This window comes from Parasteatoda tepidariorum, chromosome 5, assembly GCF_982258835.1.
Source record: "Parasteatoda tepidariorum strain Cologne lab strain chromosome 5, Ptep-v5.0, whole genome shotgun sequence".
In the NCBI taxonomy this organism is placed as follows: Eukaryota; Metazoa; Arthropoda; class Arachnida; order Araneae; family Theridiidae; genus Parasteatoda; species Parasteatoda tepidariorum.
In genome coordinates, this window is record NC_141759.1 from 74870262 (window position 1) to 74897692 (window position 27431).

The 27431-nt window shown below is 27.1% G+C and overlaps 1 protein-coding gene across 9 annotated transcripts in view; it reads left to right on the plus strand.

The window, feature by feature from the left end:
* Chmp1 (charged multivesicular body protein 1) overlaps window positions 1–26346 on the plus strand; it is a 28006-nt gene extending 1660 nt beyond the window's left edge. For 3 of the 9 annotated variants that reach the window (XM_043045754.3, XM_087164237.1, XM_087164238.1), the window contains exons 2-8: window positions 10806–10898; window positions 13391–13451; window positions 15171–15268; window positions 17500–17715; window positions 18801–18952; window positions 21622–21703; window positions 26035–26346. In XM_043045754.3, the coding sequence (XP_042901688.1) occupies window positions 13433–13451; window positions 15171–15268; window positions 17500–17715; window positions 18801–18952; window positions 21622–21703; window positions 26035–26076 (609 nt within the window). In that variant the 5' untranslated portion in view covers window positions 10806–10898; window positions 13391–13432 and the 3' untranslated portion in view covers window positions 26077–26346. Of the gene's footprint in view, window positions 1–10805; window positions 10899–12555; window positions 12688–13390; window positions 13452–15170; window positions 15269–17499; window positions 17716–18800; window positions 18953–21621; window positions 21704–26034 lie in introns of all 9 variants that reach the window. The other 6 variants (XM_087164241.1, XM_087164244.1, XM_087164239.1 and 3 more) reach the window with 4 other exon arrangements.
* Window positions 26347–27431: the final 1085 nt, after the last annotated feature.

Consider the following 27431-nt stretch of genomic DNA (forward strand, 5'->3'; position numbering starts at 1 on the left):
CATTCTTTAATGAGAAATAAATTAGAGGAAGTTGAGGTTTTATTTTAAGAATATCTAGAAATAATTAATTTGCTAACAAATGGGTAAAAATTGAAAACTATCAATGAAAATTATCAACGTTAAAGTTATATTTCAGAATTAAGAATTTTTTTTCTGTTTTGATTTTTTAATAATTTTTCTTCTTTTCAACGTCTTTATTATGACAGTATTTTTTAAAGAACGTCTCATATGATTGTTATTCCTTTATGTTCATTTTTTCTATAATTAGGACAATGCGAAAATTTTAAATTAATCTTTAGTTTGAAAATTAAGAATGGTTTTTGTTTCAGTTACTATCTAGCTTTTTCTTTTTCAAAAAAGTTATGTTTCTATAGACAATTTATTATGACGCTGCAATTAAGAGGGTTTCTATTAGACTTGATTCTTCACTTATTCTTGAAAATAATGTAATTCGAAAACTGAAATGTTTAGCTTTAAAATTTTCTTTTAAAAATTGAGATTGTTTTATTTTTATTTTTTTCTGTTTTGCTTTTGTATACAATATTTGTTTCTTTATCGGTGTTAGCTGCGCATTTTTAAAAGCATTTCTGATAGACTTCTCCTTTAATGAATACAGATTATTTTATTTATAGCATTAAAGTTGTTTGTTTTTTTAATGGCTGATGAGTCAGTTTTTTAACCTAAAAATTTCTAATGATCTTATTATCTAATTATCTTTATTATCGTAAGCATTTCTATTAAATTTTTTTTCCCTTTACCCCATACCAATAATGCAGCTAAGTTTTGAATATTTTTCAATAACGACTGAACTTATATCTATGTAAAATTGATATTTTTTAATGATTTTTTCTTAAAGAAAAATGCTGCTATTCGGCTAAATCGCTATTTGTTACTCCCCTATTCATTTAACTTTTTCGCCAAAACTTGGCTTTAACCAGTCAACTCTGGAACAGTTCTAAAAATGTTGTCCCCCCTTTTTTTAAAATCTATCTTGTTTTGAAGCATTTTGTTATTGTTTAAGTTAGCCTTTGTTTTTGATAACTCTTAAACTATCCCCAGTGGCATAATTTTTTTTGGCTTTCTCTGACAAATCTATATTAATATTAATATCTATATTAATATCTTTCTCCAAGATATTTTTAATAGCAGCAAATGTATAGGATATATGTTACTAATTTATAGAAACAAAAGAGATTTGTGTTTCCAAAAAAAAAAAAAAAAAGGAACCTATGCACATAGGAAAAAAACTGTAAATTTTTTTCATTGTAAACTTAATAATTTTCTATTCTTCGACGCATTAAAGAAATCATATTCTAATACTATAGGTGATAACCTCGCCTTTTGAAAGGAAAAAAAAATGCACAAATTATTTCCTTTCGCATTTTGTAAAATGTCATCACATTAAATAATAATTAAAAATCGTGAAAACCGTGCCAGTAACTACCAGAAAAAAGATCACGAGAATCGGACTTTTCAAAAAAGGGTTATTCAAATGCGTGCTTCCTTTCAAGATTTGCTTGTTCAAATAACAGATTTTAAAAGCTATGTAGAAAATAAAAGCAATAACTGCCAAAAAATCAATAAAAATAACAGTAGCATCATAGTGTCAAATAGCAAATACTCTAATGCAGGAATCGAATTTCCATATTAACTGGATTATATTGGGATCTATAAAATGCATGTGAAAATCTATATCAATAACTACCAAGAAAAACTATCGAAACACCAGACAGATTTATGATACTATCGGCGTGAATTGAGCTTGCTAAAAAGTTATTATTTAAATGCATGTTTCTAATTTCATGTGTCAAAATAATATAAAATAAAAATACCAGAATTTTAAAAATCACTTGGAAATGTGTAGTAATTACTGCCGAAATGTCGATATGCTATCTTCACTTATTAAAAGTAAATAATGAGATGTGCGTTTTTGTGTGCAATGAAATTGTGTAGAAACGCATCAAGATTTCTTTTTAAAAAAATTTGAAAATTCGAAGCAATAACTATTAAAAAAAAACAGATTGAAAGACTACATGGATTTGTGATGGCATCATTGCAAACAAAGCATGCCAAAGAGTGATTACTTGAATTCAACTTCACATGCTGTAATAATTTGCATGTTATCGATACTTTTGCATAACAGACGTAAGTGACCTTATGTGCTGTAAGCTATAGAATTCTAGCAACAGTAAATTTTAATGTTTGATAAAACTTGTAAATTTTTATTTTTTTTTAAAGTTTCCATAATATAGTTAAAAACAGGGTTGAGGAGGATATATATATCAGTGCCTGTGTCTAATAAGTTGCCAAGGTTTCGCAATAATCTGACAGTGGCAAGTAAGAAACTTATAATAGGAGACTAACCTATAATAGGAGACTAAAATTTATAATCGGAGACTAACTCAGGGGTTCTAAATTTTTTTCGGCTACGCAATCCCAAATGCTTTGGTGGAACCCCAAATTAATAAGTAGGGTTAGTAACTATGGATATACTAACCAAAAATATTAATGATAATATTGATTCTATTTAATGCAAAGAATGATCTTTATTTAGTCATTGTTTTATCAATAATAATTTAAAACAATAAGTTTTATGTCTAAAAGTTGAATTCACAAGCATGGAGTAGCATCTAGATTAGTTCTGTTTTTTTATTTTTGGTGTAAGCATGAGCTGAAAAGGAATGAAGTATGCTGAATTATAGTTTTCAAAAATATAAATGTTATAAACGTTGAGAATGTGGTTATGAAAGAGGCATATTTTTTTTTTAGGATTTGATAATATTATGTTGAATTGAAAAGTTCGCCGAGGAATAATAATGCAATTTTTTACGATTGCATATCTGTTTCATAATTTATTCAATGCGTTGCTATCAGGGCTGGATTAAGCGTACGCAGGGCCCTAGGCCATTCAAATTTTTGGGGCCCTTAGATAAATTTTTTTTCTCGTATATTTTTTATTTATTCAAGTATAAAAGTATTTATATATCCTTTCATTTAAGAAAGCATATTTAAAATTAAAATAAATAATAATAAATTAAATTTTACTTTATTTTATTAAATTAGAACTAAAAAATAATCATAACATTTTGAAAAATCATTGTTTTTCTTAATTTTTTAAAATGTATCTTCAAAAAATTCATTTTAAGGGCTGGCCTAGTGGGTAATCCGGCCCTGGTTGCTATTGAAAGAAGTAGATATTTTTTTAAAAAAATTTCTAAATCTTTTATTTTATTTAAATAATTTCATAAAACTAACCAAAATATGAAATAAATTATGGTGTTTTGGTTGAATATTAAATATAATGTCAAGTTTTAATTATTTCTGGTTTAAAAAATTTATATTCTCGGAACTCCTGGATCCCCAGGGTTCTGCAGAACACCATTTGGGAACCGCTGGACTAAGTAGAACGGTATAACTCGTAGGCGTTCCCATTCAAATCAATACATATTTTTTTTCCCTACAAAGTGCAAGTACAAAAACATTTTGGAACCTTGGTGGTGGTATGTTGTGCAATCAGGTACTGATGCAGAAATATCCCCATGGTTAGAGTTTTGAAAACTGGGAATGGAGAAAAAAAAAGTTTTATGCAGTTTTATGTTTCATTAATTCATATTGAACTGAATCTCTTAATGTGTTATTTTAATAATCTAAATACATTTTATAAAATTTATTTTACCATTTGAACTTCCATTATTTTAAATTATAAAAAGTGAATCTCAAGAACAATGTTGATGAAATATTGTGTTTTGATTTTTTAAAAAAAATGTACAGTGCTAAAAATATTCAAATATTTCATTTGAAATTATTTTATATAATATACACATAATTGAATCAGGAGAACAAAAGCAAAAAGGGATATATTCTTTATGGGGTTCATAAACTCTTGAAAATATAGTTTAAAAAAATTTGTGGTAAGGACACTATATATCTTTTTTCATTCAAGTACCATTTTAATTTTGATATGTTAAGCTTGTTTGCCCCTCTCTTTTATTTTTATTTTATTTATTTATTTATTCGTGAGGAGAAGAGATGCACAAATGAAAATTTTTATTTCTTTTTATGTTTTATTTTATTTATTTATTATTTTTTTAAAATTAAACCTATTTTGTTGTAATTAAAAGAGTGGTGTGAGTTTTTACTTGGTCTAGATTCTGATTAAAAATGAAATGTTTTTGCTACCACTTTTTATTGATTTTTTCAAAAACTGCTCACCCATTCAGTTAAAAGATTTATTGGGCATCAATTACATACCAGGTTTAGAACATTAATAGAGATAAAATGAATCAGTGAAATTTGGTGCATACTCATAATGTTTCACATTTTAATATTTTTGCTGCCGCTTTGAGAACTATGTAAAAATTGAAATGCATAACAAATAAAAATACATATTATACCTGTTATGATTGTAACATATTATTGTATTTGTAGTAATATAAGAGGGTTGTTTAATAAAGCAAAATTATAAAATTAAGCGTAATTTTATTTAGAGCTGAGAACCAGAATCCAAAAATACTTCTTTATGTGATACAGGGTTGGGTTTTTGCCGTCAAAAACTGGTTTTTGACATGACAGTGGTAAAAACCGTGTTTTTTTCCGGTAAAAACTGTCAAAAACCTACTGTTTTCTTACATTTATGGCATATAGCGGACAATATATTATTTTCACATAATTGCCTTTATAAATGAATGATGTAAATGATTGCTATTGATTTTGCAACTATATACATGTATTCTTATAGAAGGATATACATTCATATAGAAATATTGTTATATACTTATTGAAAATAGTGATACTTTTATCATGTTAGCTTGATTTGCAAAGGATTCAAAATTTTGCACTTCTTAATTGTAAGAAATAAACAAACAAACAAAAAAGCTTGGAACTATTAATAAATTCAAGAACTAAAAAGAAGAATTTAAAATTTGGCATTTCTTAAATATTAGAAATAAGCTAAACAAAACTTTAAAAACTTGTAACTACTAACAAACTCTAAGTCAAGAATGACTTGACATTCTTCAGTAATGTAATATGCCAAACAAAATGATGCTTGGAAATGTTGAAAATTTTGTTTAGTATCCTAATATTTTACTTCAAATAGTATGTTTTGATATAATCATGTTAGGAAAATGCAAGAATCTGTTCTTAAATATCTTTTAACAACTTTTTTTCTAATTTTATTGCCCAAAAATGAATTAATTTTAAATTATAAACAGTTAAACTCAAATAAAAATAGTTTTACCAAAACATGGGTTTTTGACAGAGGGGTTTTTGACATGACGGTAAAAACCATGGTATAAACCGGTAAAAACCGTCATGTGTCAAAAACTTGCCAACCCTGTGTGATAATAAGTCGATATTAAATGGAGTTAATTTTTGAAAGGATTTTATGTATTTTTGGACATGTAACACTTTTAGCTCATTATTATGAGAAGTGATCAGTATCTCATATTATTTGCCATATTACACATTTTCTGAGCTAATTAAAATTTAATTTTATTCAGTTCTCTTTGGGAAATCTTTATTCTAATCATATTAGAAAGAATATGACATGAGTGAAAGTGAAATAGTCTAGGAATTAGTTCACGCCTCATGTTATACATATTATTATGTTGTTTAGAATACCACTTGCCAATATCAGCAAGCATGTTAGGTGCAACCAAGCGAATTTAAGGTTGAGAGCACGTTTCTTGTTTTTCATTGGCAGGCGCCAGCTATGGCCAGGAATACGACTTCAGCCACACGCTCGTCATTGCCCGTTTATAGGGCGGACCCATTCATACATCCACAGATTGTAATTTTAACCTGAATTAGGGAACGATCAATTTCCATTTCAATACCCCAGAGGTATAATTTGTTTGTGGTTTTTGTGACCCGACAGATTTAACGTGCACAGGTTGCAATCTACTTTCCTACACGAGGAAACTTCGGTCGGCGGGGATTGAAATCGCGACTTTGTGGACATGGGTCCAACGCCCTACCAACTAGGCCAGGGATGGGCAAACTTTTTTGGTCGCGGTCAAAAAATCGAGAAAAAAAGGCTTGGTGGGCCAAGTAAAAAGTTCTAAAATAAACAAAAAAAATTATATACAAGTTTTAATTTAAATATTTAATGAGATGAATAAAATTGCGATTTCATTTTAAAATGTTCCTTATATTGAGGTTCGAAGTGAGATGTGCTTAGTTTTAAGGAACGAGGCTAAATGCTTGTCTGTTAGTCTACTTCTGAAGTGATTTTTTCTAAGTTTCAAAGTTGAAAACACTTGTTCACATATATAAGATGAAGCAAACATAGCACTGATTTTCTGGGCATGAGATATCAAATTTTGGAAACTAGCTTTTGGTAATGATTTGCAAAACTCACACTCTGGCATGTTTAGAAACAACAATAGTGTGCAATCCTTCCATACGCAATAAATAATGTTAGAACTCGCAAAGGCAGAAAAATCTGTTCGTTGGAGCTTAAAATGCGTTGTCTGTCACATGTAAAGCACAATTCACCTAAGTTAAATTCCATATCTGATCCTCGAGAAAGACAAACGCTTGTTGAAGCTTATCTGCGGCTATTCTATAAAGAACTTCTGCTTTCAACATTTTGCCAATTGAAGCTGTCTGTGCTAACTATTTCAATCAATTCCACCAACAGAGAAAGTAAAAACGTCATCAGTACTTTGTTAAAAAAGAAAGAACAAAAATAATTTTAAACAAAGTAGGTAAAATAATGGATGTATAATGTATCTTGTTTATATTCGCCATGGATCGGCAAGTTAAAATTCCATCCGCGGGGCCGGATAAAACCTTCCGACGGGCCACAGTTGGCCCGCGGGCCGTAGTTTGCCCATCGCTGAACTAGGCTATCCCATCCTTTATATATCATTATTATCCAGATATATATAAGATCTATTTTCAAGGTTAACTTTTGTTCTCTTTTTCTTTCATATTTTAAATTCAATATGTGAAAAGATCTCCGCACTGGGCATAGATCTTGCTTTATAATAAATATGTTTAACTTTTTAATTTGGTTTTAATCATACAGGCATAACGGCTTATTTATTATAATGGTTTAAAAGCATGTAAAAATAAAATTATTTTATTTACCAAAGTTCGTAAAGTAAATTGTTGTTTCACCGACACATTTATTTAGAAGAAATTTTTTTAAAATGATTTTATAAGGCCAAGGCGCCTTTTAATCGAATTAGAGTGGAATTACTATTACAAGTGAATAATTATAAGCAAAACTGTTTTTATTTGTCTTGATATTAAAATATTTGTTTTTATATCAATTAAAAGTTATAAATTATTAAGCGGAATACTTTCTTTTTTTAATTTGTGTGAAATGAATTTTTTATAAATTGAAATTATTATTATTTTTTTTTTAATGAATATAATTCATGAACTAATAAACAAATAATTATCATGTTTATATGTATAAGTTAGAAATTATGTAGTTGGAAGATGTGCTCTATATGATGCAGAAAAAAAGTGGCTAAGGCCTTTCGGCAAAAACTATAACTTATATGATGGGTTGCTCGTGGAAAAAAAAGTGAGTTGGCTGGAATAACATTAAATTTGATTAATATGGTCACTCTAGATTTAGTAGTATAGCTTGTGATAGAGTAGTTGAAATCCCTTGGGTGAACCTCTGTGAAATGTTGACACTGATTGAAATCTTTCATCACTTAAGCCCAGGTATTTGCCAAATGACATTGGAATTTATTTTCAGAATAAACTATCATTTTCAGAAATGGGTCATAATAGTTATTTTTAAGTAACAGGTACTAGAGTTTGCTTTATAAAATAGCAATAACAGTTCTAAAGTAACCGACTGTACTCAGGATTGGCTTTGGTTGAACGCATAGAGTTGTTGAACGATGGTTTTTTATTTTTATTTAACAGATAATCTCATTTAATTAAATGCAAATTATTTTTTATTACGAAATTCGTAAGAGACAGAGTTATTTGTGAACTGGTAAGAAGCATATTTTAACAGATACTTTCATAAATATACCTGTTCCAAAGTCGTAACTGTTACATTAAATAGCAATTATGTCTTGTAACATAACAGCTGAGGGAAGTGCTATGATCGCATTTTCTGCGGGACACAATTTGGTAGTTTTCTAATACTGCTTATAAATTTTAATTTTCAATGTGTGATTTTTCTTTTGATGCAATTGATGTATATGTATGTTTAAATCAAAAAAGGTAATTTTTTTAATCTTTTTCTTTTCTTTTTAAGTGTAAACGTGAAGAAAAAAGTAACTTGGATTGGGTTTTAGTAAAATTACAAGATAAGTAATTTTAAATCCATGGAATTTCTGAATAGCGACGAGTCATTTAATTTGTGAAATTGTTGAGAGTTTGATTTCTGCAATTATGCTCAATTATTTTAGTACACTTTAAAGGATGATATTTTTAGTGTAATTGCTTAAATGTATTTAAATAGATTTATTCTATGAATTTGTCGATTGGATCAGATATAAGAAGGATGAAAATAAATCATTATACCGTTAATTATAATATAAGGACGTCTAATGTTTCATCATTATGCAAGTGTCAAAACCTAATGCTTAGTGATATCTTCGTTGTTTTAGGTAAGTTTTTTCGCGAAGTTTTAAAAACACTGTTTCTTACTAGTTTTTACAGTAAAAAATTGAGAAAAACTTGAATTTGAATTTCTTTATCTTCCGAATTTCCTAAAATGTATTTCATATTTGGGTGTAAAATTAACGGTTGATATTCTCTTTTTTGTTTTTAATATTATTATATTTTGTCTGCATCTTCTATTTCTTTGGATTCATGGAGAATAATATAAAGTGGTAGGTTATAAGCAATTTTTTTTCTTCTTTTTAATATTTTTTGCTTGAAATTTGCTCGGCACTACTTTTTTATCTTTCGTTCCGAACATTTTCTTTCATTTATTTTTTCATTCTTTTGGTAACATAGTTATTATTATTTTTTTTAATATAAGTAAGGCCCCGCATCCGGCTCGCACTTACCACTGTGCTGACGTAAAATATCATCAGTGGTAGACGGATCATAGTTTAGAGTCCCCTTACCGTCAAGCTAACCGTGGGAAGTTCTCGTGGTCTTCCTCTCCATGTAATGCAGATGCTGGTTAGTTCCATCAGAAAGTCCTCCACGAAGGCAAATTTCTCCAAATGCTTGATTCAGGAGTTTCTTTGTCTTCTGGATTAGGTTCAAAATTACAAAGCTACGGAGTTGAACATTAGTTGTCGTAAACCCAAAATTGGGCCGGCTCTTCAACGACGGTTATAAAATAAAATATAAGTAAGGGGATCCATCTTACTACATCGCTTACCTAGCCCCGAAACTGCTCACTCAGAAGATTGAAAAGAGTTCAAGAATGATAGAACTGTATGAAAATTTAGATAGCTAAACTTGTTGAAAGATTTAATATCATCTATTTTAGCATTTTGAGTTATTTTTCGCATAAACTGAAAACTAAACTAAACTCATTGGCCCGACAGCCCAGTGGGTCGATAAATGAGTACCAAGCATGCTTGGGAACTAAACACTGGGGGTTCCTCGTTCGGCTGACCACCTAACCGGAACATCTGCTCCTGCACCTCAGAGCCCATGGTCAAGAAAACTGAGATGGGCACAGTAGGCCTTGGCCCTCTTGGGCTGTCACGTCGCTGAGTTTTAGTTTAATTCAGAAAATCCTTAAAGTTAAATTTGTTGGAAGATTAAAGATTGCCGATTTTAACGTTTTGAGACATTCCTTGAATATTTATTTACTTATTTTAAATAAATAAAAATAAAAAAAAGATGAAAAATGCAGTTACTTTATAAATATGATCAAGTACGTATTATCGATAAAATTCCCGAAAAAATTTACCTTGTTTGAGTTAGAGCACTCTGATTCCAAAAAAATTAGGTTTATCATAAAAAAAGAATGATATATAAATTTGGTTTTATTGCTGTTTGTTTACTCTGGTGTGGTAACGTATTGCGTGCATCAAACTTTAGAAAGAGGATTTTGGTGAATACTTATTAAATTATATAAATGCCAATTTGTTTAGTTTACATTTTTCATTTGACTATTTGAAAACTTTGTCTTACCAGAACCTCTCCGGTTTTCCAATGAAGGCCATTTCTACACGAACTTTTATTCTGGCAAAAGATAAGAAGTTTTTTTCCTTTTAAGAAATTTTTGCAACAATTTATTTGCTAGGAAGTTTGAGGGTGCAAGGTCTGGTGGTTATTGTGGGTGGGCTTGAGCATCTTAGACAAGCTCTTACAATTCTTGTCAAGTTTTCCCAGACATGCATGGCAGTAATTTTCCTTTATGAAACATGCATATTTTACATTTATGTCTCTCTGCCTTAGAACGTTGCTAGTAACTTCTAAGGAATGAAATATTTTATAACACATTGTGTTTTAGATTTTAAATTTTGGATGGAGTTTAGGACTAGAAGTCTATTTTTAAAACAAATAAATAAACTAAGCATTAAAAAAAAATAAACAAAGTAAAAAAAAATTTGTAAAAAAAATATAGGTAAGGGGATTATGTTGCAAGCCCCTATAATAACAGCCATATTGTTGAAAATGCCACTTGTATATTAGAAAAGCTTGTAGATAAAGCTAAACCACATTTTTTCCAAAAGTAACATTTTTACATTAAATTGTTGCTTAGTATTGTTTCCGGATAGATACTGTTTAAGCTGGGTTTTTTTAATATATATATATATTAAAAAAACCCAGCTTAACCCCGACATTTAATTTTATGACAATATGCAAAAATTTTATCTTTTGAACTGACAAGTTATTTTATATTTTATTTACAGTTATCATATTTTGGAATATTTGCTATAAATTAATGACCAGGAGTTCTAGCAGGTTGAACCCAGTTTGATTTTTCAAAATCATAAAGTAATAAGGTAACTGTTTTTCTTGTAATGCTTATATTATTGACTTAAGTAATATCACTTATATTACTTATTACTGAAGTTATTTTCTTTTTTACAGTTACGATCGTACAGTATTTAATTTGTAATGTATAAAATTGATTATTAATTTTTAATGACTAATGCTTTAGTCTGATATTGATTCTGTACTTCATTTTTATGTAGATGTTACTGTATTTCATTTCTAATTCAAAATTTTTAGTAACTATTATGATTAATGTTTTATTTTAAAATTGGTTGTATATTTCATTTGTTCTGTACATTTAGCTTTTATTATGGGGATAAAATATGCAGGCATACCTAAGCTATTAGTATTGTTGCTGCGAAGAACTCCCCAATAAAAAATTTGGTGATAGCCCTGATTTCAGTTTGAGCATCACTGAAGTTGGCCGAGGCACCAGACATATTTTAAAAACTTTAAATATTTATATGTAATATGCACAGTAGTACCTTGTTTGTCTGAAATTCTTCCATCTGAATAGTTCTGTTTTTACTTGAAGCAGATTGCAAAGTTTTTATTTTTTATGAGCCTTTAGTTTTTTTTTTCTTCTTAACTTTAATTATATGCTCTCTTAATTCAGCTTTACATGAAGCCTTCAAAATAAAGAAGTTATCTTTGTACTGTAGGACTAAATAAAGTTGATCATTTTATGTGAATAACAAATAATCTTTTTCTTAATTGGTTATTTATTTATTATAATGATTAATGTTTTATTTTAATATTGATTGTACATTTCATTTGTCTTGTACATTTAGTTTTTATTATGGGGATGAAATATGCATGAATACCTAAGCTATTAGTATTGCTTCTGCTAAGAACTCCCCAATAAAAAATTTGGTGATAGCCCTGATTTCAGTTTGAATATCACTGAAGTTGGCCGAGGCACCAAACATGATTTTAAAAACTATAAATATTTATATGTTATCGGCAATTGTGCTTTGTTTATCTGAACCTTTTTTGTTTGAATAGTTCTGTTAACTGAAACAGATTCCAAAGTTTTTATTTTTTATGAGCGTTTAGTTTTTTTCTTTTCTCAATGTGAATTATATGCTCTCTTAATTCAGCTTTACATGAAGCCTTCAAAATAACGAAACTATCTTTGTACTGTAGGACTAAATAAAGTTGATAATTTTATGTGAATAACAAATAATCATTTTGTTAATTGGTTATTTATTTTATTGATTTGCTAAATAAATATTTAAATTAGTTAAGTTTTGTTGGCTTATTCGGTTTTTCATTATTGATTGACGAGTATACTTGTCCAACCATTTACAAGCGGCTGATGAGAATACTCACAAAATACGAAGATGGGTCATATATAAATGAGACTTTTTTAGTTATTAAATATTAATATTTTTCTTTCAAAAAATACAAAAAAGTTATTTTTCTAGATAATTTTTGTGAACTTATACACACTAATTTATAAAATGGCTTTGAAAAAATTATATTTCAGTTAACTATATATTATTGTTACCCCCCCCCCCGAAAAACCCCCCTACCATTTCCAGAGTTAATTGTTGAAAAGGAATGAAAAACTATATTACTTTTTAAATCCGAACATTTGAATTATTCAAAGTAGTTCTGATTTAGATAATCTAATTTTTACTATATATTTTGCTTACATTTCAGATGCAGTCTTATGACCATGGCATATTTAATGTCAAATATGATAAGATTGTTAAGTATTTGACTTAATTGCCTCTACACTGTTGCTATAACTTTAACTACATATTCTATTTTTGTTCCAATTTTTTAAATACGGTATTATTAACGCTTTATTTTTTTAAATTTCTTCATTGTATGGGGAAAATTTTATCATGGATGCCTAAGCTGTTAGTATCAATGTTATTATTTCATATATATATATGAAAAAATCCCCTATAGAAATTTGGTGTAGCCCTAATTTCAGTTTAAGTACAACTGAAATTGGCCGAGGCACCAGACATGATTTCAAAAATTATTTTTATTATTAATTAATGAGTTTTCTAGGTATAGTACTATAACTAGATAACTCACTGTGTTTTAATTTCCAAGTTTGGTATGCATTTTTTATGATTAGGTTATCTAGTTGTAGCTTTGAAATTTTATAACTAGATAACCATACAACTAATAGTGTGTGACACCTAGCAGTCAATGTTAGAACTAGGCAATTCTTAGAATAAGACAAATCATTAAGATTTTTTTACAAGTGTTTTTGATGTGTCTAGTTATAGCACTATATCTACGATACACATTGTTTTTTATTTTTTACAACAATAATCATTTTATGTTAAATATGATAAGATTGTTTAGTATTTGACTTAACTGTCTTCACACTGTTGCTATTTGATGTAAAGATTTATTCTGAGATAAATTCATTCTGTTTACTTTTATCCAAATTTTTAAATGATACATTGTTGATAATTTCATAGCACATTGCCTGTATCTTTTATTTAACATATTTCATTGACATGTTTATTTTTAGAAATATTTTTAGGAATCTTTGATTTCAAAATATTTTGCCAAGATGACATCTGCTATGGAAAGTATCCTTTTTTATGCTTTTAAAAATTATTTCCCTTAACTGTTATTGAAACATAACTGTCTAATTTAAAGGATTTACTTATACAATATTGGGTTTTACCAGTTTCTTTTCATCTTTTAGTTTAATGAAAAATTCTCATTTTTTGTAGATTTTAAGAAATTTCCTAATGTTAGAAATGTCCCTGAAAAATCCCTATCAAAATAAATTTTATACTCAGCTATCAGCTTTTAGTTTGCTTGGGCATGTAAATGTGATTTTACTACTTAATGAAGTTGGCATTATTTATAGTTACGAGTTATAAACTTTTTCCCACTAAGTTTAATTTTTTATTGAAATTTTTTTATTTTTAAATCATTTAAAAAAATATTCCTTTTTGTTAGCATGCATGTTATTAACTTGATGTTTCATTCAAGAAAAAGTTATAACTGTCTAAGTTGAATTTAGATTATTTAAAGTTATAAGTTTAAGTTGAAAATAAAAAATAAGAAATTTGCATCTATTCTATTTTGATATGTATGTAGTGTAATTTTTGTATTTTATTTTCCCATATTTGTTTTAAAAACATTTGTGAAATCTACTATAAGTTGCATTGCATACTTTATTGCAATTGTTTGTTTGGAGGAAATTTATGTTGTTTTTGAAATACTACTGAATTTTTTTTCCATTTGTGAGGTCAACTATTATTGAAACCAGGTATAAGAATGTTTTTCAAATTTTTTTAAAAACATTTTCCTCTTTTTTAATTTAAAAAAAAAAATAAATTATTTTCTATATTTTAGTTATAGTTCTTTGGATGTTGAAAAATAGCCACTCAGCCAAAATTTGTCTACTTTGCTCTTTATGAAGCCTAATAATCCTAACAATCCTTATAAAATCTAATCGAAATAATTTTTATATTCATAGATTTATAAAAATTGAGGTAAGGTGCTAACAGTTAGGATTTTTCAACATGGCTTATTTGCGTGTCATTTAAGTATTAATTTTTGAAAATCTATGTGTCAATTAAATTGAGATTTCAATAAAGATTTTTCTATTTAACTCTTTAATATTATTATAAAATTTTTTTATGCATTATTTAATCTTATTGAATTAAAACTTAACACTAGTACCATTCCATTGTTCCAAGATAATTAGAACATATCTCAAAGGCTATATTTCCTTACCTTTTGATCTTTTAATGATAAATTTTATCAATCCTCTCGTTAAAAAGTTTAAAAAAAGCAAAACATTGTATATTATTATGCAGTATTCAATTTGGTACTTTTTTGCACCATGAAGCAGCATTATACCATAATTATTTTTAAATAAATTTGCACACAGAGCAGTCTTCTTTCTTTTTTTTTTCTTTTTTTTTGTATTTTTCTATGCCTTTTTCCTTTTTTGCCATCTCATGCCTGTTTGAAACACTTATTTTTATCTGATTTATGTTATTTTCAGATTTTTTTTTACATGTTTACCTATTGCTGTCATCTATGGTTACAAAATACTATTATAAAAAATAAAAAAATATTGAAATTTTTATTTTCACTAGCATTTTGATTTCAAATTTACTACAAAGATATAAATTCGTAGCTTTATTTTATTTCATTTTTTTTCCTTATTAATATTGAAACATCATCTACATATTCAAACTAATGTATTTTAATTATTTATTTACTTTTTGAGCAAAAAAAAAAAAAAAATACTGATGACTAGAATTATTGATGCTTAACACATGTAGAACACTTATTTAATCTGAAGTTTGCCGCTAAAGAAATGGAAAGAAATTCTAAGCGATGTGAAAAAGAAGAAAAAGCTGAGAAATTGAAATTAAAGAGGGTAAGTTGTTGCTTACATGTTTTAATAAAAATAGTGTTTATAGGAGACTCATTGCAAAAAAAGTTTTATTTTTTATTTAATTTTAACAAAAAAAAAAAGTGTTTTACATTGTATCAATACTCATTTTACATGATTCATGTAATATGCAATAAAATCTTATTTCAACTAAATTGAAGTTCAAGTTAAATTTGAACTTCTAGGGTAAGTCAATAGGGTAAGGCAACATTTGCCTTAAAAGAGCAAATGTTTTTTTGCCCTTTTTAGGTTCTTAGATATTCTTATTAGGTTGTTCTGTAATATTGTACAAGACAAAAATAAATATGATGCTTTTTTAAGGAAATTTATCACTACTCTAATATGGGTATAGCATTGCAGACTTTTTAAAAATAATTTTAAATAACTATATAATAATATTGTTAAAAAAAATCTGCCATTTACAAAGTTAATTGTTGAAGAAAAATTTAAAACTGTTTTGCCTTTTAAAAATCCAAATATTTGAATTATCCAAATTAGATCTAGTCCCAATTACTTTAGATAATCTAGTTTCTACTATGTATATTGCTTACATTTCTGTCGCAGTTTTATGACCATAACACATTTAATGTCAAACATGATAATATTGTAAAGTATTTGACTTAATTGCCTTTACACTGTTGCTACTTGTTATAATTTTAGTTACATATTCTATTTTTGTCCCAGTTTTTTTTTAAAAATAAGATATTATTAATACTTTATTTTTAAATTTCTTCTTTGAATGGGGAAAGTTTTATAATGGATGCCTAAGCTGTTTCTATCAATGTTATTATTCAATATATGTCTGGAAAAAAAATCCCCAATAAAAATTTGGTGTAACCCCAGTTTCAGTTTAAGTATAATTGAAGTTGGCCGAGCCACCAGATATTATTTTTAAATTAAATTAGGTAAATGTTTTATTAAATTTTTAGGGTATTTTGATAATTAGAAATATTTGGTTTTTATATCGTATGATATGATATTGATTATATAACATGTGAAAGGAAAAAAAAAATAGTAATAATAAATAAATGTAAACAATATATAAATAAGTTAAATTTATTTTTTAAACAGGTTCAGTTTTTTTAAATTAAATACTTTAAGTGAGTTGAATTAAAAATTCATTTCCTAATATTTTAATATACTAAAAATATTTGCTATTAGAAATAGTTTTTTTCCAATGGTTAATTAATGAATGTATTTCATTCAATGCTTGTATGGATAATTTTTTTCCACTGAAGTTTTTTACTGTATTAAATTTTAATCAAATATGAGTTAAATTATTTTCAATTACGTTAATATTCTTGCTTTAATTGTACTTTTTAATCAGTTTTAGTAAGAATTATTGTATTTCTTACATACTATAAAAATTTGTGTTCACATGCGAGTTTAGAAATGGACAGCATTGTAACTAGAAACATCTGAATTTTTCATGAAAATGTTTTTGTAAAATCTTTCATCAGAAGTTTGATTTTATAAATTTTTTTAAAATTTATTTTTCATTTTTTTATAATTCATTTAATTTTATGTAATTCATTTAATTTCATATAATTCATTTAATTTTATAATTCATATCAAGTTATTGATCTGAATTTTAGAAGATGCATTTTTATGAAGTTAACAAATAAATATTGTATTCAAACAATTAGTTATAGAATTAATTGTTTTAACATAATATTTACTGCACAATTATTATACCATATTTCTGATGCAATTAGTTATGGAAGTTCCATAAAATAAGTAACAATCATATTAAAGATTAAAAAATAATTTTTTTTATAAAGATCTTTATATTTTCCTTATAATTCATTTTTATATAAAAAGTTATTGTTTTTGGTGTATATTATATTAACTATTATCATATAATAATGAAAACCTTATTTGATCTATTTAGTTTTCTATAATTTATTTTGTTAATGAAAACTTTTACACATTGAGAAAATTATTTTGAATTATTTTTAGAAGTTAACAAACTCTGTTTATTTCTATTCTGTTATTCAGTTAACTCTGTTTATTTCTCTGTTAATGAAATAAACAGAGCTCCTTATCTCTGTTTATTTCATTAACAGAGATAAGGAGCATTAATACTAAGTTTATTAATGCTCCTTATGTCTGTTAATGAAATAAAATTGGTTTCCCTTTAACTTATTATGGTACAACTGGGTTTGAATATAGTGAATTTCATTAATTAATGTACTTATATTTAAACTATATTTTAGGCAATTCAAAAAAATAATATGGAAGGAGCTCGTATTCATGCTGAAAATTCTATCCGTCAACATAACCAAGCCCTTAATTATTTGAGGATGGCATCAAGAGTTGATGGTGTCGCCAGCAGAGTTCAGACTGCAGTTACAACCAAAAAAGTAACCACATCCATGGCTGGAGTTGTGAAATCTATGGATGCAGCTATGAAAAGCATGAATCTTGAGAAAGTAAATTGTTTTAGGTTTTTTTTTCTGATATACATTTTGGATGTACTTTAAAAATAAAGTACAGTGCGAAAGAAAACAACAAAAATTTTGTCATTGTTGTGTCTTGTTTGCAAGAATCTTCTCATCGTTTTAGTTCTGACAAATTATGATTCTGGGTTCTCTTAGTTTTGTCCTGCTGTCTTCCACTATGCTCTTCTTAGCTTCCTGCTACTGTGGCATCTGTGACAAAACGTGAAATTTCTTGGTTCTAATGATAAGCAACATTTCTAGTAAAAATTAGAAAAATAGAGCAAAAAATTTATTATTTTTAAGTTTCAGGCTTTTTTTTTTCGCTTTTAAATTAAGCGGATTCCTTTTTCAATACTGCTCTTACTTTCTTTCCGCTCGTAAGAGGACCTCCTCCAACTTAAAATTAAAGAAAAAAGAAATTGCAACAGTTTTTGGCTGGAGTACCAATTTAAATAATCCCTCAAATTTTTGTGGATTTTCTTAAGCTGGATAAAGTAAGCTTTTCTTAAGCTTAAATATTTCTTTAGCTATGGGTTGTTTTTTTGGATATAAGTGAACTTATAACGTAAAATATAACTTATAGCGTAAAGTGTGCAAATCCTGGGTGCCTAAGAAAATTGGAGCTGGGGTCCAATTTATGCAAATATAATGAAAAAACAGCGAGCTGTTATTTTTTGTTCCATTCTATGATTCATTGGTTCCAAAAAATTGCTCTTGTCTCCTAGAAATGTAGCATTTTTGCAGTGTTCTGATTTCCAATTTTAAGAATTATTTTAACCTATGTTTATGCAAAAACTTTTTTAATTCAAAAAGTTCAAAAAAATATTCATTCTAGAAGTTGCAGTACAGGAAGCTTTACTCAAAGCAAAATTAATGATCTTTGATTTTTTGTTTGATTGATTTTTCATAAATGCAGTCAATTTAAATAACTTTAATTTATGTATTATTCAGTTATTGTTAGATGTTTTAATACATTTGGATATAAAATTTTCTTAATTTGCAAAATGTTTTTATTAAAAAAATTTTGATTTTTGATAGTTTGTTGTTGATTTTTGATAATTTTTTCTAAAATGTAGATCTCTAACCTGATGGATAGATTTGAGAAACAATTTGAAGACTTGGATGTTCAATCATCCTATATGGAGAACACAATGAGTTCAACCACAACTGTGTCTGTTCCACAAAATGATGTTGAACATCTCATGAAACAAGTCGCAGATGAAGCTGGGTAAATAAAAAATTTTTTTGTCTCATCTTATTTCTAGAGATTTTTATAATTAATTTCTACTGGTTTCAGTTTAGACTCTGAGATTACTGTAAGTTTTTAATAACCTTTAGTTTTTAAAAACTTTTAATAATCAAAGAAAATAAAAGAGTCAACTGACCCCTTTATTTTCTTTAATATTTTTTTTTTTCAATTAGTAAAAGACTATGAAATTCTTAAATCTTTTACAAACTGCAGAAATATGTTCAATGATTTTCTGGTGCATTCTTTTTCTACCATTTATAAAAGATGCCTTTCATCAGTAATGGTTTTGTTATTTAGTGAACAATGTTTATTTTTTTCATGTAGACAGGCTATTTAGTTGAGCTATTTCCAATTTTTTAAAAATTCTTTTATAATCTCCAATTGTCTCTGTCATTAAATTTATAGAAGCTTATTTTATTATTAACTATTTCACTTAGTATTTTGAATTTTCTGCAGAAAATATTTTTTTCATAGATCATTGCGCTAATTGGCCCTTATTCACTCAATTTGCTATGGTAACAGGTAATGATGCTATGGTAACAGGTAGCATAGTAAAGACCTTTTTTAAATATATTTTATTTTTCAAATTTCAATACAAATATAAATAAACATTTGCTGAAGCAGAATGTGCTTTTAACCCATTTATCTAAATTTTACTTATTTGTTCCCTTATTTAAGATAAGAACTGTGGTCTGTCTCAATTTTAACTAATATTTATATGATTTCAATTATTCTAGCAACAGTACTATATGAACCATGAGATAAATTAGAGCTCAATTTATACCTTACCAGTTTTTCATGTTCATAACTTACAATAGCTCTGATTTACATGTTAGAAGTGTCATTATTAAGTGGGAAATATATGTTAAGACCTAAAAAAAATAGATGATTTTCAATTTTTAAAAAATTAAGCTATGTTATCAAATTAAAATTGTGTTTTCTGTTTGGGGTTGCAAATACAACATGAAATATCTGGAAAAAAAGGTTTTAATAAAAACTGAACTCACTAATCTATAAACTTGAGTTGATATGAACACCTTCTCTTCAAAAGCCCAAAAAAATTCAAGCACAAATTTGGTTTATAAATTAATGTCATCAATGTACTGAACAAATAAAAATAAAACTGCATCATCATCATCATAGTTGGCCAGACAGCCAAATGTGAGCCAATGCCTTCCTCTGAAGATTTCTCCATGACGACTTCTGATTCACCTTTGATCTCCAATTCTTTTAATTAATTGCGAGAAAATCAGACTCCACTGTGTCAGCCCATCTCAACCGCGGCCTTCCCTGCTTTCTTGTTCCAGTGGGTCTAAAAAGCAGTATCTTTTTTATTGTATTGTCATCACTCATTCGAATCACATGGGCCATCCAATTCATTCTATTTATTTTTATGTATTTAATAATATCAGGTTGTTTATAAATCTTGTACAGTTCAAAGTTAAATCTCCTTCTCCAATTATTGTTTTCATTTACACCACCAAGTATACTCCGCAAAATCTTTCTCTCAAATGTTGCGATACAATTTTCCTCCTGTTTTATCATTGTCCAAGCTTCAGAAGCGTATGTCAAGACTGGCTGGACAAGAGTTTTGTATTAAGAACTTTGTTTCTCTAGAAAGAAACCCAGATTTAATAAATCTTCTCAGACCCTAGACAGCAATATTTGCCAGATAGAGTCGGTTTTTTATTTCAGGAGTAATTCTGTTGTCAATGGTAAAATTAAACTGTAACCTAGTAAATTTTTTTTACTAACTTTTTGAACAAAAACAGACAAATGTGAGGATTTCAACTTATTAAGTATTTAAGTGCTTTACCCATCACAAAAGATTAATCACACACTGAAGAAGCAAGCAGTAAAGAAGAGGCATACATGCAACACATTCCCATGCGCACATCACCCCAGCACATCCTAATGCAAAAGTATAGGAGTTTGTCACCAGTATGCCTCTTTCTTACCGCTTGCTTCCTCAGTGTGGAGCAAGGTCATTTATGAAGAGGAACCCCATCATGGATTTGAGTTAACATGTCTTATACTATTGAATTAGAATTATGTTTTTGTAGTGGTAGATGCACTACAGTCTGCCAAATTATAAATGATGCTTGCTCCTTCGAAATTTTTGCATTACCCAGGCATGTTGGGAAATATAATTTAGCACATATCCATGTATTTATATATTTTAGATAATTATTAATTACTTTTCGATTGGAATTTATTTATTAAATTATGATTTTATTTATCTGTTGTATGAACTGTGATTTGTGATTTCTTATGAAGTTTTTTTTTAAAATTTGATTTTGGGTTCCTATATTTTTATTTAATCAACTTATGCGAACGTTAGTTTAATATGCATGAGCCTTTTACTTTTACTAACAATTTTAAAAAATTTACTACATGTGTTGGCTTTTTATAAAAAGCAATAGGCTTCATATTTTGAATACAATTATTAATAAATATTAAATTTTTTTTATGGACAACAATATAAAGTATATTTATAAACTTGAGGAAAAGATTCATATAAACATAAAATACATAATAATTATATGTGTCATCGATAAATTAAAGAATATTGTAATTGTAATGCATATTATTAATTATGTTAAATATTTAATATTACATATTAGTTTACATTTGTTTGTCTTTTTTAGCATTGAATTGGATATGCAGCTTCCAGAAGGAGGAACAGGAACACTTTCCACTGCCTCAGCTACTGCAGCTTCTCATGAACAAGTAATTAACCTTCACTAACTTTATCATCTCCCTATTTGCTACACATTTTATTATACATGTCAGATTGTTTTGGAATGCTATGCCTAGTAATAACTTGAAAATATTTGTCATATGTATTAGAACAATTTTTAAGTACATATTAGTAGGGGTGCACAACCTGCGGTCTTGAATGGTCAAAATACTGTATCTACAATGTCTATTTACAATGTTTATAGCAAATAGTTAAAAAATTTTTACTTTATCAGAAATTTTATAATTGTTTTTTTCCCTCAAAGTTTTATCACAAATAAAGTCACCAATGTTACTAAAAATGATGTCATCATTAGTTTATAGTTTGAATTTGCTGTAAACTTTGTGACATTTGTTTTTTTTTAAAAAATATATAAATTTTTTTGCCATTGCCTCTTAAAATGTATATTTTTAAATGCATTTCTTGTGTTTGTTCCAGATGTTATTTGTAGCAGAAAAATTAGAGTCGTTTAAAAAAATGCAAAACCAGAGACAACTTTATATATTATATCCCCATAAATTTTTAATATATTTTTTATCAGGGTTCTCACAGTACTTGAAAAATCTTGAAAGTCCTTGAATTTGGTTGGAAAAAAACAGGGCCCTGAAAAGTTCTTGAATTCTGCCATAGGGTACTTGAAAAGTACTTGATTTTTTAGGAATTAAAATACTACTATTTTTTCTTGCAAAAAAGTAGTAAAAAAAAATAATAAATAAATTTAAAGGAAAATTATAGAAATTCTGATTGATGCAATTTGTAATGCTTGAAGTGAAAAGGGGTTAGAAGATGCAAAACTTTTATCACCTAGATTTTTCTGACTCTGATATTTTGAAAGCTAAAATTTCTAGCAAATTTCAGGTTTTTTAGTCATAGTTTTTGGATGATATATGGTGTTTAATTGATTTAGAAATATGTTCAATATGTTAACTCCATTATTACGACAGGTAAATATTGTTATCCTATTTGTTCTTTTAATTTATGTATGAATAATAATTAATTTTTTATCATTTATAATAAAATTTTTACATTTAGTTTTTACTGCTAATAAATAACATTTAGTTCTACAGGTTTAATTGATTATGAATAAACATCGCTTAATTCACATTAAACTGATTCTTGATTTAAGGATCGGAATTCATATAAAATGTTCTACAAATTGCGGTTTAACTGAAAGTGATTAATGAATCACATATCGAATATTACTTTAAAGTGATTTGCAAATTACTCATCAGAATTCATATTAAGGTATTTTATAAATCACACATCATGATTCACATTAAGTGATTTATCAATCACACATCATGATTTCAATTAAAGTTATTTCTGAATCATATAACGCAGTGTTCCCCAACCCCCGGTCCACGGACCGGTACCGGTCCGTGGATCAAATGGTACCGGGCCACCCATTTCATTGAAATTAAATTTAAATTCCTAGGTTTATACCCAAATCTGTGTTCCATTAGAATGTTATTTATTTAAGAAAAAAGGGGCCCCGAAGGTAGTGACATAATTTTTTTAATGTTTGTAATGTATCATTGTCTCCGATTACCCCCAGATGGAGGAGTCTCATTGCAAAGAAACAAGCTCAGGGTTCTGATTTAACGTTCTAGTAAGTTTATATTAATTTTTTGGAGTAACTGTATTTTATTTTGAAGACATGTTTAAGTACAATTAAATTAAAGTTAATAAATCCAAATTATCTAAAATATAAACAATCGACGTCCCACGTCCCCTCTGCCCCCAGCGGGCCGCAGTAAAATTATTAAACGTTGACAGGTCCGCAGTGATAAAAAGGTTGGGGAACACTGATATAACGTATTTAAGTAATTTCAGAATCATGCCTCAGAATTCTCATTCTAGTAGTTTACAAATCGCGCTTTGTGATTCACAAAAGAGAGATTTAAGAATTACCACCCACAATTCTCATCAAAATGATTTAAGAATCACACATAGCTGTTCTATATTAAGCACCTTTCAAATTGCAATTTGCATCATAATGATCACTATTCACATGAAAACTATTTGCTAATCACACAGCAGAATTCACATAAAAGTGATTTATGTATCTCACATTGTGGTTTATGTCTTGTTAGTTCGTGTGTTTTGTATAATTTGCTATTCATATTATTCTGATTTAAGAAACATACACCGCAATTCAATTTCAATTTACAAATCGCACATTGTGATACCTGATTTACGCTATCTTGGAGACTTACTTCACCTCTCTTATAATTTTGATTTACATATAGTTTATCTAGAAGCAATAAAGAAAAAAACAATGGAAATAAAATAAAAATATTTTCTTTATTACTTCAATTATTCTTTCTCTTGAAAATTCTGCTACTTTTAAGTGCGTTTCTTTCAAAGAAAGTTCTGTTATTTTAGAATTTTATATTTTGTTTTCTTTTACTAGTTTATCTTGATTCGTATAAATGCGATTTAAAAATAACACTTAGTGAAAATTATGCATATTCACAAAATTTTAAAAATCTTGCTTCACATTTTATGGATATATTTTAACGAAAGTAAAGCTCGGTAAGTCTTTGTTAGTTATCAGTAAAATATTGTTCTACAATAAATTTTATTATGTTCAAAATACATTACTGATATTCTGAAGTAACAAAATAGAATTGATATTTAATAAATGCTTAATTGATAATTTATCTAATTATATACAGTTCCTGTAACCTGAAATTTGATCTAACATATTAAAAAAAAAGTATTTATATTTTAATAACTGTGCAATTACACAAACTTTATCAATTATTTACTATGCTTGTTTGAAAGAAACTGAATGAATGTATAATATGCATTATACATTCATTTAGTTTCATTAATTTCAATTCACTTCATTAAATTTTTCATGAGAAGTTTCACTGATGCTAGTTTTCAAATGTTGGCTAGTATCCTACGTCAATTGGAGTTTTTTTTCCTCTTTTTTCTTTCTTTCTTTCTTTTTTTTTTCTTTCTTTTCGTCTCTTGGAATTTTTTTAAGTGATTTGAAACAGCAATGTAATTATCAACCATTTGTATTATTAGCTGATAAGTTTAATTAAAAATAAATTTTTGTTGTCAAATAAGCATTGATTTGTGATTTAAAAATATACAATTTCTGCTTTTACGTAATTGTAAAATCTGGTTGACATGTACTGTAGCATATAACAGTAACACCGAATAGGTCCTTGAAAGTCCTTGAATTTTTTTTAAGAAATTGAGTGGGAACCCTGTTTATGAAACTGAAATTTCTTGTAAATGTACACACAAAAAAATCCTAGTTTTTTAACGTAAAAAAAAAAAAATAAGTAAAGATCATTCTCAAATTACGTTTTTCTTTTAAATTACTGTTTATGAGTTAGAATTATTTGAAAACAATTCTCAGTAAAATGAATGATAAAAAGAGAAGCATAGAACTTTTTCGATTTAGTTCAGATTATACTTTGTTATTTGTTATTGCATTGATGAAGTTTATCTTCCTTTTAAATCTATGCAGTTGATCTATTTTTTAAATGTATGCAGGTTTAAATATTTTAAACGATTTATCTGTCTTTTAAATGTGAACTGAGACAGTTTTATAGAGATATGTTCACTTTTAAAAATAAGGGGTTTCATTTTAGAGACACTAAGCATGTTGCTTTGTCAAAAAAAGTATTTGGTATAATATGTATCTCAGCACTTAATGAGATTTAACAAAAATTATTTTGCATAATTAGGTTAATATTAATTAACATAACTTAATTCTCCAAAATTTAATAAAAAAAGAGTAAGTTGTTTAAAACTATGGCAGTTTTTTGCATGATTAATAACTATAGTTAAGAAATATGCATAGTCAACATAAAAAGCTCATTAAAAGACATTTTGATTGATATTTTTATAAGTATAAAAATATAAGTTTTTTAATGTGTAGAAATGAATAAATGTATAGAAACAACAGGAAACGCTTTGGAAAGCATTTTTATCTGTTAAAAACAGCATTATTTGAAGGCATATTTAATTTAATAAGATTTCATTCTATACTATGCATACAGTCAACATTTAAACTCAAAAATTGCATAATTTAACATATTTTCTGTCTCATCTATTGTGAAAACTATGTTAAGGAATATATTTGAAAATCTTGAAAAAATATGTTGAATGCCATTTGAAAATCCTGAAAATATAGTGGTTTAGTTGCCACTTTGACACTTAAAATGATTTATCTAAGAAAATTTCATGAGATAACCATGTAAATTTTCTTTCAATGAAACTTATCAGTATTATATATTGTTCACACTTTATTTCCAACTCATTTGCAAACAATTAACGTTATTTTATTTATTTCCAGGATGAATTAACTCAAAGATTGGCAAAGTTGAGGCAGTCTTAACTTTATAGAAGGAATGAAATGTTGATGAAATTTTTGTGTTTCCATTTATTGTTTCTTATTTTTATTTATATGCTAAATTTTTATTCGTATATTCATATAAAGTCTATCTGATATACAGATCTAAATTTGATTGCAGCAATGTAGCTTTGTATGTACATTTGTAAAATAAGCAAATATATTTTTTTGATTTTAGCTCCAGTGTTAGTGGTCATATATTGTATTTAAAAATACAGAATTGTATCAAAATAAAAGCCGCCAACTATAAAGTTATTGTAGCTTTTTTGTTTTTATTCTAATTTAAGACATATGAAATTGTCAATTAAAACTCAACTATGTTATTGTTTGTAATAAAATAACAACAAAGAGTTGAGTGTATTATTAATATATTTTGTTTCATGTAAACATATATTTGCTGAAAATATTTTATATGACTTCTTCTAAATGAAGTAGGACAAGAAATTCTCTATAATAGAAAAGGAATATTTTAAATGCTATTTTGTTATAATCATAATAATATTACTTTCTTACTATTTTAGTATTTAATTATTTCATCAATTGGGTTAACAAATCAGTGTATTATTTCTCTTTATTTTATAGGAATTGTTGATATTGAAGTTTTTAAAATTTAAAATGCTAATATTTTTAGTGAGCATATTTTTAATGTTGATTAATAATATTGTCCTTTATCTTTCTAAATTTTAGGATTATTAATTGTTCCCTAAAATCTGATATTTTGTAGGAAAAATCAAATTAGAAAAGCATTAGTATATCTATATATATTTTAATTTCAGTATGTAAGTTACTGCATAATCTTAATATTTATGCTTTTTCTTCGCTGTTGTATCAGGCTTTTTTACCCTCAAATTATGGGGAACTATTATTATCTGGAAATTCTGGTCTTATTAGTTTAGTCAGGAGAACAGTCTGAAGTTTAGACCCCTTATTTTTACTTTTTGCATATTTCCCTTTATTCTCAGCTGTCAACTTATGCAAATTCTTCAAAAGGTTCCCTTTTTTGTTTTAAGTGGAAGCAAAATATATGATTTTTTTTCTCCATTTCCTGAATTTATAAATTGATTATAAGATGAGTTTGAACATCACTACATAAAAAAAAAATTTTTTTTTTGCCAACATATAACTTTCTAGAGATAACTGTTTGGGAGAGATTAGTAAAATTTTGTATTTAAGCATTATATTGTGTTCAAAAATTATGCATAAATGATTGCTCAGCTTCCACGGTTACAGTTAAAAAGTTTTGAAATATTCAATTGGCAACACCCATTTTTTTTACTGAAGCAAGATCTTTAGATATTTTTAGTATTAGAAACTGTGGCACTAGGTCTTTGCCAAACTCT